Genomic DNA, 13,724 nt, shown 5'->3' on the forward strand with positions numbered 1-13,724 from the left:
TGTATGTGAAGAGCATAAAACAGCATCCTGGCTTACAGTAAAAACTCTCACTGTATGTTAACTCTTTATTTTTAATAATATTACTGTTTTACATGTGGTCAGGTATCCTGACTCTTCTAGATACAACCCAGTTTAATACCTGGCTGTCCTGAAAACCAGTCCAATGTCTCCTCCAGCTTGTCCGTGACTTGGCTCAAGTTAAGGCACAGTACTGGACATTCGTCCCCATCTACAAGTCCAGACACCTCTCAAAAGTGGCAATGAGGCGAACCTAGCATCACCTGTTCATAGAAAGCCCATGCTGGCCGTTGCCCATTTGGCCTCACGTCCATCCTTTGCTCCCGCCCTGCAGTGCTGGACGTGCAGTGGCCCCTGCAGGCTGTGTTTCTTGGGCTCCATGTCAACCGGTGTCTGGGTTGGGCCAATGGGAGACATGAACTGTGGAGCAAGAGGAAGGAGGAGGCATCCCCTCTGGGTCCTGATGACCCCACCACTACCCTTTGTCTCTCCAAAACAGGCAGAGTAATGGCTCATGACATCACCCTCTAGGTTGCTTCACCATCCCCTCCTGAACCCCGGGTGCCAGTTTTCTATAAGTTTGCTCAAGTTCAAGTGCTTGAAACAGCTTCCCTTTTCCCGGCTGCATGCTGACAGATGCAGAGCTTGTGCTGGTTTCTAGTGATTATTCCCTCCTTTAGTAAATGGTAATTTAAAAAAAAAATCTAATTGCACCATTCAGCCTATATATTTTCCTGCATCAACATCACACTTACTTGTGTCAAATATTTGGAATCCACATCTTTCCATCAAAAAAAAAAACACAAAAAGTCAGCAAAAGCATTTGTTTCTCCCCAGGCTTCTCCCGCCCCTCCCGCTCGCTCCCTTCTCATTCCCAGAGGCCGCCAGAGTCGCTCCGGACCGCAATTACAGATGCGCCCAGCGCCTTGGGATGCAGTTTGTACAGTCTGGAGCCCTTCCCCTAACGAGGGACCCAGATGTTTTCCTACCAACTCTTCTCCTATCTGGACTTCGGTTCCGTCTTAAAAATAGCCCACCATTCTGAGAATTCACTTCCAGCAAGATCGAGAAGGGATTTGGTACACGCCTGACTTTAGAAGAACCGGGAAGTTGCCTGGCTTCCTCATCTTTTCCCAGTTGCTGCCTCTTGGCAAACCCCACTCCCACCCCCCATCACCTCCCCCCACCCCTGTAATCAGAGAAGCCCGAGATGCTTCAAACTTTCACTGGCTCAGAGGCAGCAGCTCAGGCGAAGGCTTTCCAAGGTTCTCTGTGCTGGGGCGCAGATGCTTGCAGGGCCAGGGAAAAGGCAGAGTCTCTCCAACAAAAGGAGTCATTGAGTAGATGGGGTGAACTGCCAACGCGGTGGGATTTGGGAACAGTACGCCCTTGGATAGCTAAGAGGCCACTGTGTGTTTTCAAGACTCCAGCTTTCAGGAGTTGTGTCCCCGAGAGCCGGCTCCTTTCCTTCCCATCGGCCATGATCATCAGCGTGGGTTATGCCTCCACTGGGACTTCCTTGGTTTTATCAATTGCAATTAGATGTTCTTTATCTGCAACTTCTATTTTTGCTTCGTATCTTTACAGGGGAAATTCTCTGAGGTAAAGCTGTAGAAACGGGCCTGGAGCCAGCGAGGGCGCTTTGAGAGTGAATCATTAATCCCTTGTTGCCGAATTATGTTATTGCTGCCATTAAGTCATCCAGATGCGAGCCTGATACAGGCCTGGACTATGGGAGGAAAGTTAAATGAATCATTCCAGGCCTCCACCTGCCTTCATCCTAAGGATTGGATGAACTCAGGCAGGAGATTGCAAGGAAACATCGCCCCAGCACCCACTGTACACCCACAGTTTGTTGACACCAACACCCCCCCCGCTGCCCCTCTGGAACCAGTTCCAAGGTCATGCCATCATTAGACCCCATGTGTGGGCAGTTCCTCAGGGTTCATTGGGCATTTCTGCCTCCGTTGTTACATCTGATCCTTAGAAAATGCCTGTGAACTTGGCATTTACTGCCTCTTTTACAAATGAGGGTATCAAATCACATTGTGGTTAACAGCTTTGATCAAGGTCATGCAGTGAGTTAGTGATGGAGTTTAGATGCAGGCTCATGTATTTTTAATTTTAAACCCATCTCATAAAACCACAGCATCGTGAACCTCACAAAGGGTATTGGAAGCCAGGTAGTCTCTTCTGCCTGATGCGGAGCATGCTGAGTGCCCAGGCAGTGCCTTTCATTGTTGGCGACACACATTTTTTTGTGAGTGACTTAGATGCCATGGGAGTCTCATGGCTCTAAGGATGACAGGGAGACTGTCTCTCACCCAGAGCATGGGTGTCACGGGAATCGAGGTTGAGGTGGGAGATGGGGTCAATAGCATCCAAGAAGCCTGAGTCCAGGTGGATACTGAGTAGGCAGGTAAACAGGGGGCTCGCTCTGAAACAGACTTGTGGACCGTCACTGCTTTGTGCTCCTCTGCATCACAAGGCCACGGTGAGAAGGGCTGGGTGGGGGCGGGGCTGGATGGCACTTCCACATGAAATCCCTTCTTTATGTTGGCCCCAAATCTATCCCTGTCACTTCTACACATTAGTAGTAGTCCTGACCTTTAAAATTAAAGGGAACAAATCTACTCCATCTTTCACAATGGCCCCTTGAGTTTTTGAAGGCTAGAATTAAGACTCATCTGAATCTCCCCTTCTCTAGGCTGAGAAGTCTTGATTCTGTCTTCCACTCCTCCAGAGTCAGTGATCTCTGGATTTTAGTGTGCATCTGAATCACCTAGAGACCTTGTTAAAGTAGATCCAATAGATCTGGAGTGGGGCCCAAGATTCTGCTTTTGTAGTAAGTCCCCAAGTGATGGTGTTACTTCTGGACCACACTTTGAGTGGCAAGGCTCTTGGCCTATCTTTATGTACCCCGGAGGTCCCTCTCGGAGGCTGGGGCCCACAACTGCACAAGCTTCATCACAAGGGTCTGACCAATGCAGAGCAGAGCTGAGCAGCATTGCCCTTGTTGGGTTCCGGGAGTTTGGGGGGAAATGCAAACCATCATGTTGTCTGGTAATTTGGAAGGAGGCAGTAGGGGAAACTGAATACAGTGACTGGACCCTCCATATGGTGTGAATACTGAGATGGGGGCAGACCTCAAGGGACAAAGAGCCACGCCTTGGGCATCAGGTTTCCATGCCCAAGAGTGGACAAGTAGCACGTTGAAAGCCAGATGTGGACTCTGAGCTGCAGCTAGCAGGGGACTAGATTCTATGCCACAACAGCTTTTGTGGAAAGTCAAAAGCAGGGGACAGCAACTGCTGTTCTGAGAGGACTGGCTCAGGCTTTGGGGCACTCAGAGCTCAGAGGGCCCAGCTGGCAGGGGGAGGAGGTCGGGCACGCAGCTTCATGTTAGAGACAGGAGCCCTCTGCCAGTGTCGGCTGAATTCACAAAACAGTTTTTGATGACTACATCACACAAGGGACGCGAATACAGCCTTGAAGCTACCGCAGTTGGATGAATCTACCACCTGGCGCCTTGCTGCCAGCTCTGACTTACTCGGACTGTTCTCAGGTTGGCTCCCAGTGGAGGGCCCAGAGGCCCTGCCTTCTCTCAGATCTGAGACTCCCAGTTCCTGCTTAGTAGACAGAAGTCACCCAGGGCTGGGGACAGAGCTTCGTAGGGACTGAGGACTGGTGCTAAGTTTGACTGACTGTCATGAAAAGGGTGGGCTTAGGGCAAAAGGAATGCAGCTTCCATGTTACCGAACGGTTTCCGATTCTGCCTCTCTGGAGAGTTCCCTCGGATTTCAGGCCAGTGAGTCAGATGGCTGACCTTCTGTGTGAGCTCAGGGCTGGCATTTCCTTAACTACATCTCCATCACAGTGCTGAGGGGATGAGTCCTGCACACAGAAGCCCAGCTCTGAAACTCACTGGCTAGATGCCTGGGACAAGTTACTTCACTGTTTTGTGAACACTTTTGATGTATGTAAAAGAAAAAGGAGCTAATTCAAGCTCCTTCTGAGTCAAGTTTTATAAAGATTAAATGACATATTATATAAAAGTGCTTAGCACGTTGCTCGGCCCCCAGTAATGGATCAGTACTCTTAAGCTAGATTTTTAGAAAGCAGCAATTGAGTGTCTGTTTGATGAGAAGCTCGGTGCCTGCCTGAGACAGCCGATCACATCACCGGGAGTCCCCATCATTAGCCGACCTCATGTGCTTCCCTCAGTCCTAGCACAGGTGCTCATCTGTCCCTGGGGCATTTATGACGTGAGCCCTGTGGACACTTTGCTGACTGCAGCATGACTGGGACTGGCTTATCCTCTACCCCTGTCCCCTTATTTCCTCTCTGGTATAGGAGCCACATGGGAACCCTGCCTGGCCTTTGATCCCAGAGCTATTGCCTCTATACCTGTATCCCCTTTGAACCCTGTTGGCACACTTCCTTTAGGACCAAGGCACAAACCCCCAGCAGCTGGAGCAAATGCCCTTAAGGAGATGCTGAAGCAGAAGTTGGATGTGCCACGTCCTAGCGAATGCTCACGACCTTGTACCTGGAGCCTAGCTGGCCAGCCAAGCTTGGCTCCTCATAATAACTTTGCTGTGTAGAGTCTGTGACATCAGCTCTGATGCCTGCTGGCTAAACTCATTGAATTTGTCCAGACCACTGGGCTGTTGACTTTGGGATGACCTCTCTGAATGTCTTGGATGCTCCTCTGTGACCCTCAAATGTGTCCCATTGCTGGTTCACGATCACTGCTGAAGGTGCTTCTGTTCAGGAACATCTTAGGATTTATTGGGGAAAGGTTTTCAAATACTCATCCAAGATCTCCACTTACTCTGGATATGGAGCTTGATTCTATCCTAGAAGTAGTATTTGACACAGTTGATTTCTCCTTCCTTCTCGGAACTCTTTTCTATTGGCTCTGGGACACAATACTCTCCCAGTTGTTTTTCCTACCTTCCAGGCCATTTCTCCTCTGCCTCCTATGCCACAGGCCCTCAAGTCTCTATCTAAGCCTGATCTCCTTTCATTCTTTATGCTCCCGGTGACTTCATCAACCCCCAGCTTCAAGTACCATCTTCATAGATATGATTCACACATTTTTGCCTCTAGCTCAGACCTCCTTTTAGAGCTCCTACTTTTCTAGAGTATCTCTCGAGCTCAAATTGCCCCAAACACACACATTTTTCCTCTAAAGCTATTCTTTTTCAATTGTTTCTTGAACCCATAAACAGCACCGTCATCCACTTTGTTAGGAAAACCAAAGAGCTGTGATCCTCTTCGACAGTTCTCTCTCCCTTATTCCCATGTCCAGTCCATCAACAGGTTTTATTTATATCTAGTTCAGGTCATTTATCTCTCTTACTGCATCTTTCTGTCCCCACTGCCATTACCTGAGCGCAGCTGCTATCATCTCCCACCCACATGCCTGCAAAATCCATCTCCCCAGTCCACTTCGGCTTCACAGTGAAGCTGGAATGATGTGTTGGAAATACTGATCACACCACAACATTGCCCCGTGGATAACACTCAGTGGTTTCTATGTTTCTTGGGACAAAGAACAAAAACACTCATTGCAGCCTATACTGTCCCGTGTGGACTGGCCAGTGTTGCCCTCTCCAGCTCCTCTCTCACCCTCATTCCACTATGTGTCTTTCATTTTCCAAATACACTGGGCCCCTGGCCCCATGGCACAGCCTTGGCCAGTGCTGTTTCTTCTGCTGCTCCCATGTGACCTTCTCTCTCTTCCTTCAGTTACAGCCTGTCCTCCCTTGGAGCGCACCCCACTGGCCACTTCCTCCCAAAAGTTATTCATTTCCCCACTATAACTTCCCAAGCAGCATGTGTCTCTTCCTTCTACTCCTTAATAGAATTGAAAGCTTATTATTATTGATTCTTGCTTCATTAATCCTATCTCCTGAGCCCCACCCAACACTCACTGTGGGCTCTTTGAGGGCAGGAACTCTGTCTGTTTTGCCCCCCACTCTATCACCAAGTGCCTGGAATATAGCGGGTGCTGGTGATTATTCACTGAAGGAATGAATCGCATTAGACCAAGCCAATAACAGTGTTCCTGGGGAATTCGGATCCTCTCCAGGGCTCTTTTCCCTCTGTACCCCTAGTCTCTAGAACAGAACCTCATAGCCGGCACTAAGTAAAGTTCCACTATGCCAGTGAGTGAATGCTACAGAGCTAACACTTCCTTCAATTCCAAATGCAAAGACCCTGACCGTGTTAAGGAAACTGTGGTCTGAGGTGCTCAGCCTCCTTCATGTTCTGTCATGTCCTGTCATGTCTCAGGGACTAGACATATCTCAGAAACCTCATGTCCAAACTGGAAAAGGGGAGCTGCAGGGGGACTACTGGGAACCAGCCCCAACTCTGGAACATGAGCCCAGCCCTACCAAAGAAGTGGTTGGCTAATTCCCTCAGGAATTCTCTGGGCTCCAGATAAGTAGAGCATGGGCAAATGGTCTTGGGATTTGATGCCCTGGTTTTTGCCTTTAGTGGGTGAGGGGAACTGGATAAAATCCCCCATCCGTAAGTCCTTCCAAAAGAAGACTCTCTGACCCCACTGACAGCATAGTTTGGCACTCGGCCTCTGGGTGCTAAGGAGCAAATTAGTGAATGAAGCAAATAACTGTGGTTCAGCTGCCTTTATGCCATCAGTAATCATCTGTTAACCAACAATTAGGAGGATGGAGGCCTGGGCTAGACACTGGCATTAGAGGAGTATCTAGGACTCACTCTCTGCTCTTGAAGGCTTGCTGTTCTCACCAGGGAGACTTGACTGAGTAATCCCGGCTTGTCTAAGTTACAGGAGTGTCTGGGGCAAGCGCTCTGATGAAATAAACACCGACGCTCTGAAGGAAGAAGAGGGGATACATCATTGTGCCCGAGGGCTATTCTGAACCATCAGTGAGTTTGGGGGAATCAGAATCATAGCTTATGGGCATTAATGTCCCTTCAATGCAGCTGAATTCTGTGAACACATGGCTGGAAAAGGAGAAACTCAATTTGGTTCCATGAGAACAAATGTGTGTGGGCAGCGATGTCATCCCTTCAGCAAAACACTGAACAATGCAAACATTGAGGGAACACATATTATGAGCCAGGCTCTGGGCTAACATGAGGAAGTAAAGATAAAGGAGGCATAACCTCACCCCCGAAGAGTTTGCAAATCAACTCTGGCGACAGATAGGGAAACAAATAATAATAACTAAATAACTAATAATATTGGTTCATTAAGGTGTGTGCAAAGTGAAACAGAGAGTTGTCAGGCTGAGAGAAAGGAGAGGGATGGCCCCAGGAGCACAGGCAACCAGAGAAGATGTTGTCACTGATGAAGGATGAGCTGGTGCTGACGTAGCAGGAAAGTAGGGACGGGTCAGGAAGACGATTCTGTGGAGTTAAGCAGGCACCGCTGGGAATAGGAAGAGCAGCAGGAGGAACTGACTCGGGGTGCTGGACACTCCCCGGCAGTGTTCGCACAGGTGTCCGGAGCGAGCAGCTGCCTCTGCTCCCTGGTATGATGCATAAACAGGCGGAGCTCAGGCACTCTTCGTCTGCTTGCTGTTCCTATGGCATTAGCAAATCATCGCTTTGGGATAGGAGATTGAGGGACCAGGGGACCCGAAAGTTGAACATAAGGTTTCTGACTACTGATGCCTAGACTGAGGGTCAGAACACCTGTGGAATCTTGACTCTGACCTTTAGTGGCCTTGTGACCTTCAGCAAGTTCCCTTGGCTTTCTCACCTGCAAAACGGGAAGCTCGTTTCTGCTTTTTAGAGTGTGTGTGAGGACTGAGCAAAGTGGGTCCATGAAACGTCCCGGCACAGGGCAGAGGACGGAACTGCTGCTCGGCTCCCTGGACTCGAGTCAGCGAGCTAGCATCTGGCAGAGTATGTTTGTAGCATCAGCATCAAACCCCAAAACTGGAGTCAGTCAGATGTAAGTGTTTTTTTTAATGGAAGGCAGTTCCCTTTACAACACTGAATTTCTACCCCACCATTTTGTTCATATAAGACACAAAACAAAACCTTCGTTTTTACCTTTGTAAATCCAATGATTTTAGTTCTGTTACCTTAACATAAAGCTGTTGTTTTCACCATTTATCTGAAAGGATGAAGTAGGGTTTGGAATAATTTCATGAACCCAAGAATCGAACTGTAATTCCATGGTTTGATCCTGAAGGTAAAGCAGAGTAAGGGACAAAATCCTCCAACTGAGGACAAGGGCGACTGATCGGGTGTCCCAGCACAGCGGTTGTGTAACCTTGGGGGACTCAATTGCCCTGAGTCTCCCTTTACACATTTGCAAACAAACAAACAAACAAACAAAAAGGACATAAGAATAATCCCAGCCTCATGAAGGCTTAATCATCCTCAGAAGGTTAAAAACTGGGACAATGTGTGTGATACCCTTAGCACAGTGCCTGGCACATAGTTAGCTCTCAATAAATATAAGCTGTTCTCATTACCATTATTATTGTCTAGCCACATGCAGGAGCCTTTTCAACATCTTCCTCCACCTCCTTTCTTCTCCAAGGTGCCTCCACACAGAATTCTAACACCGTGGAGCCAGAGAAGCAGGTGGACAACACCGTGAAGATGGCTGGAGTGATCGCTGGCCTCCTCATGTTCATCATCATCCTCTTGGGCGTGATGCTCACCATCAAAAGGAGGTGAGTCCGGGTCGCTGCCCTGCCGCCTGCGGTGACTCCAGGGCCCCCACACTGACGTGTGGCCAGGTCGTTGCTGTGTTGTTCTCTTTCGGGCAAGGACCTACTGCTGTGATTGTCAGGGTCCTGGAATACGTGGGCCAGCTGTGGTTCATTGTGTTGGTGACTGCAGGACACATGCCACCTGCTTGGCGGGTGGCCCTGAGATGGTCAGTTTCTTATGTGCTAGTGATCCCTCTGCTTTAGCCACCTGGCTGTGCCCTGGGGTGCTTTGTGTCATGAAGTGAGTCTTCTCTGATTTAACTGTTCTGTTGTGATGCGTCACCTCACCAAGATAACCAGGGAGCCCCAGGGGCACAGGTGAGCCCAGAAATACAGATGCGGGAAAGTAATGCTTCAGCCTTCTCGTCTCCTCTCAGCCCTGACTTCCCTTTGGTCCAGTAGCAGCAGTCCTGGCCGCCTGCTGTGTGGCAGGGAGAATGCTTCCAATGGTGCCGTGGTCTCCAGAGGAAGAGCCTCCCTACTCTGTGTCCCATAACACCTTCCCAGCTGGATCGGTGCTGCCGGCCACCCTCTACAGGATGTCTCCTTGGGCAGTTCTGGTCACCTAACCCCGTTTTCTCATGTGGCATGTTTCCTCTAAACTGTATGGTCATGAAACCAGGGTACAGATTCCTCCCTGAACCCCGAGATTCACTACACTCCTATCTTCTGTTTATCAGACACTCCGAAGGCTTGAGGATAACATAGGGGAGTTGCAGAGAGGGAAAGCTGATGAATGTCAACCATCGCTGTCCCTACTGTGCACTGGTTTTTCCCCTAAACAGAGGGTCCCCCTACCCACCTCTGCTTAGCCCCCAGCCTGGCACCAGGTTTCCACGCCTACTGGTCACCTCACATCTTCTCAGTTTCAACACCATGGTTCCAACCTTGGCTTCCACTCCCCAAGTCTGCCAGAGCAAAAACATGGATCTACATTTTAATAATATGTGCTGCAATGTGCCCTGCCCCCCCACACACTTAAAGAGACTTTTATGATATTAAACAAACTGCTTACACCTCCATCTGAAGCTCTGAGTTTGGTTCCTCAGAGTCCAGGGCGAGGCCAGCAGCAAGGACCTGGGACTTGCTTCTACTTATAGAATTGAAGAGTGCTCCTGAAATTTGTTCCCCACCAAAACAAAGGGACAGAATGCCCCAAAGACAATGCCCAGCTTCTACATAACGGGTCATGTGAATATATAAATGCAGAAAGTTAAACAAAAAGAATAATCATGTCCCATTTTCAGCCATCAGTGAGCCAGAAATATACTGTGGTTCCCACTACACACACTGGCAGCTGTCTCTTAGCCACTTTGCCTCCAGGATGTCCCTGTGTCTCTGATGGTCTGTTCTGAGTCAACCAGTGCCCTCTACGGCCAGGACGTCTTATTGATAGGACCTTGTCCTTCCTTGAAACCTTTGGTCAAACAGGTCCACTCTCTTCCTCAGGCTCCCAAGAAGAATGACTAAAGAGTTCAAGTTCTCCTCTAGCTTCTGATTTTGTGGCTAGAGAGGTTATAGGGAAGGGAAGGCACTATGTTACTGTTGGGGAGCAAGAGCCCCCAAAGGGTTACGAACAGCACTGCATTGTCATATTATCACCATCTCCCATAAAATGTGGCCACATGGAATGTCTCAGTGACAAGTCAGCTGCTCTTAGATGAGGTCGAATAGGGGGTCTTGATTTCTCTGGGGGCAGTAAGCACTTTGCATGTATGAGATCATTGTCATGTGTCTCAGAATCATGGGCACTTGGAGGCAGAGGTGAGTCTGGGATTGTCTACCTGAAAAAAGAAACCAGTCTGATAGAACTGCATCCCTATTTGATAGACCTGCAGTGTTCTCATTCTTTGCCACTGATTTGTAAGTCAGATATGCTCTTCCAATTTTGCTCTTTCTAAAGCCTGGCTTAACCCATGTCACCATCGTTTGTGAGCTTGCGGAGAAATTTCACTTCCTTCTCAACAGCTATTTCTGAAATGTGTGACTGGTCGGGAGGGAGGAAAGGGCTTTCTGTCTCAAGGATGGAAGCAAGTGCAGAGGGAGTCGTGTGCTTTTAACCTCTTCTGGGCATCTTCACCTCTCACCTCTGTCGGAATCATCCAGCAGACCCAACCAACAGGTGTCACGTGATCACCACGTCTCCCCGAGAGGCACGTCCCAGGGGCTGCACAGTGGGCAGAGAGGTCGGGAATTTGCTAATCAGTGTTTACGTAAACAGTATCTTTTGGAGAAAATACAACATTTTGCTAAACTAGTCGATAATAATGTACAGATGGGTATAGACAAAAGACACAGAAAGAGAGGAGAGGAGAAAGCTAAATAGGGAAAACAGAGAAATTAAGCCTAGGCCTGCACTCTGTCTTCTCATGTCTAGAGATGCCCAAAGGCAGGTGAAGGGCTTGGTGGTGGCCTCCTTTGCCTCTTATGGGGGAAACTTCATTGGTTGATTGCGTCTGTCACCAACTTACTGCTGGCCAGAGCACTGTCCACAGCTCCCTAAAGGAAGTGTTATGAAAGGAAAAGAAATGCCCAAATAATAGGCAAATTATCACAGCTCAGGATTCTATATTAGCACCTCTTCAGTACCATCACGATCCACAGTTCTGGGTCCAGGAGCTCTCAGAAGTCGAATACCTGGCGCACCCCCTGCGCCAGCCTGATCTGAGGCTTCTCCCTGACCTCTGCAGACACGGGCATGGTGCCGCCTGTTTTCCCTGCTCCTAGTGGACCTAACTGGTTCTAAGTCTTCACTGTAGCTGCGTCCACATGTTTCCAGGATGCATAAGATGCCTCTAGCTTTTTCCTATGAAGTGTTCATCCTCATTGGGTTTCTTTGTCACTCTCCAAAGAGAGTTTTCCTCTTGCTGTTGCTGTTGTTGTTTTGTGATACTGAACTAGAAAGCAGTCAGAGGTACAGAAGACCAAAGGAAGGCCTTAATGAAAGAAGCTGAATCAATTTACCTTCAAAACAAAAGGGGAAAAAGAGAGGAGAGGAGAGAGGGAGTTGTTGGTTGGTTGTTTTATAATGGGTGGAGGGGATCTTGAGAGAGGAAAGGTTGCAGAAAGGGATATGAGATGGTGGGTGAGTCAAACAGGATTCCCTTACAGTTTACAAAAGGTGCACATTAAAGTTTAGAATTCTTTTTGTCGTACCTTTGACTGTTTGGACTGGGCTTCTTTTCAAGTGAGACTATACAGAATCGGGGCTACATGGAGACACACAGGATGAGTATCTCCATGTAGATGAGTGTGGGGGTGTGTGGGCTAGATGGACAGGCAGATGGATAGATTGTTTAGTGGGCAGATAAATAGATGTTTGGATGGAAGGAGGGAGAGAGGAAGGGTTGGATGGACAGATGGATGAATGGACAGACAGATGGGCAGACAGATGGATGGCTTTACATACCAGATAGATTGGTAGATGGTCAATTGGATAAATAGACAACTTAGTCTTGTTTAAATGGTATGAAACAAAAAAGGGAATCTGTGTCTCAAGTCTGTCTTACAAGCCAGCTGAAGAGAAGATTTTGCAGTATGTGATTTATTACATTTGGGGGGGTGGTGTTTTTGTTTCCTAAGCACAGCTATCTTCCTGCTCAGGATGTTTGGTCTCAGGCTATTTCTCGCAATATCACTGTATCCTTATAAATTTAGACCTTCAGTAAGTCTCCTTCAGGCCTTAGAGAAAACACATATGTATTCTGTGTTTGAGCCACAGAAAAAAAGAACTTTAATCCTTGGCCCGGAAGGCCTTGCAATTTAATTGGGAAAAGGTACTCAATTAATAAAAGCTTGTCAGTTGTCGACCTTCTGAGTCGCCTTAAAGCTGGGTCAGGACAGCACTGGCTTTTGGTACCAAACAGGGTAACTCAGAAGAGCCACTTGGAAGTGGTGATTGGAAGGTTCAGGAGGCATGCTGTCACGAGGAGGCAGCCCAGGCAGAGGTGGATCCTGAAGACTGACAACATACAGCCAGAGGGTCCAGAATGTTGGGTGCAGCTGGGGCTGCTGACAGTGATGAAAGCCTGGCTCAGGATGGAGGTTTGGCAATGGGTCCAAAAATCACAGAGCTGTAGACCTGGTGCAGTGACCTCTCAGAGCCTGAGATCCCTCAGATAAAAATGAGTACAGCTCCATGGGTTGTGTGTGGGACTAAGAGAGATAAATATGTGGCATCTCAATGCCTGACCCACTGTATTGTTGAGCACACGTCTGTTTCCTTCCTTTCCCAAAGGCAGCGCAGGCCAGTGGTCAAGAACATGAGTTTGCAGCCATGTTCCCATCAAATCCAGTTACTGAGTGGTCTTAGGCAAGATATTTAACCTTCTTTGCCTCAGTTTCCTCATCTGTAAACTGGGGGTGATGATAATACTTATATGTCAGGCTGGTTGTGAGGAATACATAAGTTAATGCATGGTAATAGCAGAAAACAATGCCTGACTATGTAGTAGTGCTACATAAATATTTATTTCTATTTTATTACTATTTTAACATTCCTAAAGAAATGCACATTTTGTTTTTGGTCACCAGAGTGAGAAACAGCAAACCTCGTGTTTGTGGATAAGGTGGAGGCATAAAATCCTCTTTATTGAGCCCTACTATATTTTAGGTATTTAGATTAATATCACCTAATGTTACTTGAGATTAATACAACTTATACTCATAATACTTTATAAGTCATCCATAATGTGAATGTAATTTAGAGCAATTTGATCTAATGTTAATGCCCACAATGACTCTCAGAAATAGGTCATTATTGTCCCTAAGCTTGAGATGGGGAAACTAAGATGCAGAACTCTTTAGTGACTTGCTCAAGGTCATCGGGTAGCAAGTGGTGGTACTGGGATGCTAGGGCACATCACATCTCCACTCCTCAAGGCTGTTGAAGCTGGTAGTTATCCGTGCCACTTGCCTGTACGTGGGTCAGAAAACAGAGGTCCAGGAGAATGAATCAGCTTGCCCACAATGTCACAGTGAGCA

General features: G+C 47.9%; 1 protein-coding gene across 1 annotated transcript in view; it reads left to right on the top strand.

Moving 5' to 3' along the window:
• PTPRT (protein tyrosine phosphatase receptor type T) overlaps window positions 1–13,724 on the top strand; it is a 668,348-nt gene that overhangs the window by 522,482 nt on the left and 132,142 nt on the right. Inside the window, exon 14 of the mRNA XM_045832856.1 lies at window positions 8,567–8,702. Coding sequence (XP_045688812.1) covers window positions 8,567–8,702 — 136 coding nt within the window. The remainder of the gene's footprint in view (window positions 1–8,566; window positions 8,703–13,724) is intronic.

This window comes from Phyllostomus hastatus, unplaced genomic scaffold, assembly GCF_019186645.2.
Source record: "Phyllostomus hastatus isolate PE091 unplaced genomic scaffold, TTU_PhHast_1.1 phas_contig_17, whole genome shotgun sequence".
Lineage (NCBI taxonomy): Eukaryota > Metazoa > Chordata > Mammalia > Chiroptera > Phyllostomidae > Phyllostomus > Phyllostomus hastatus.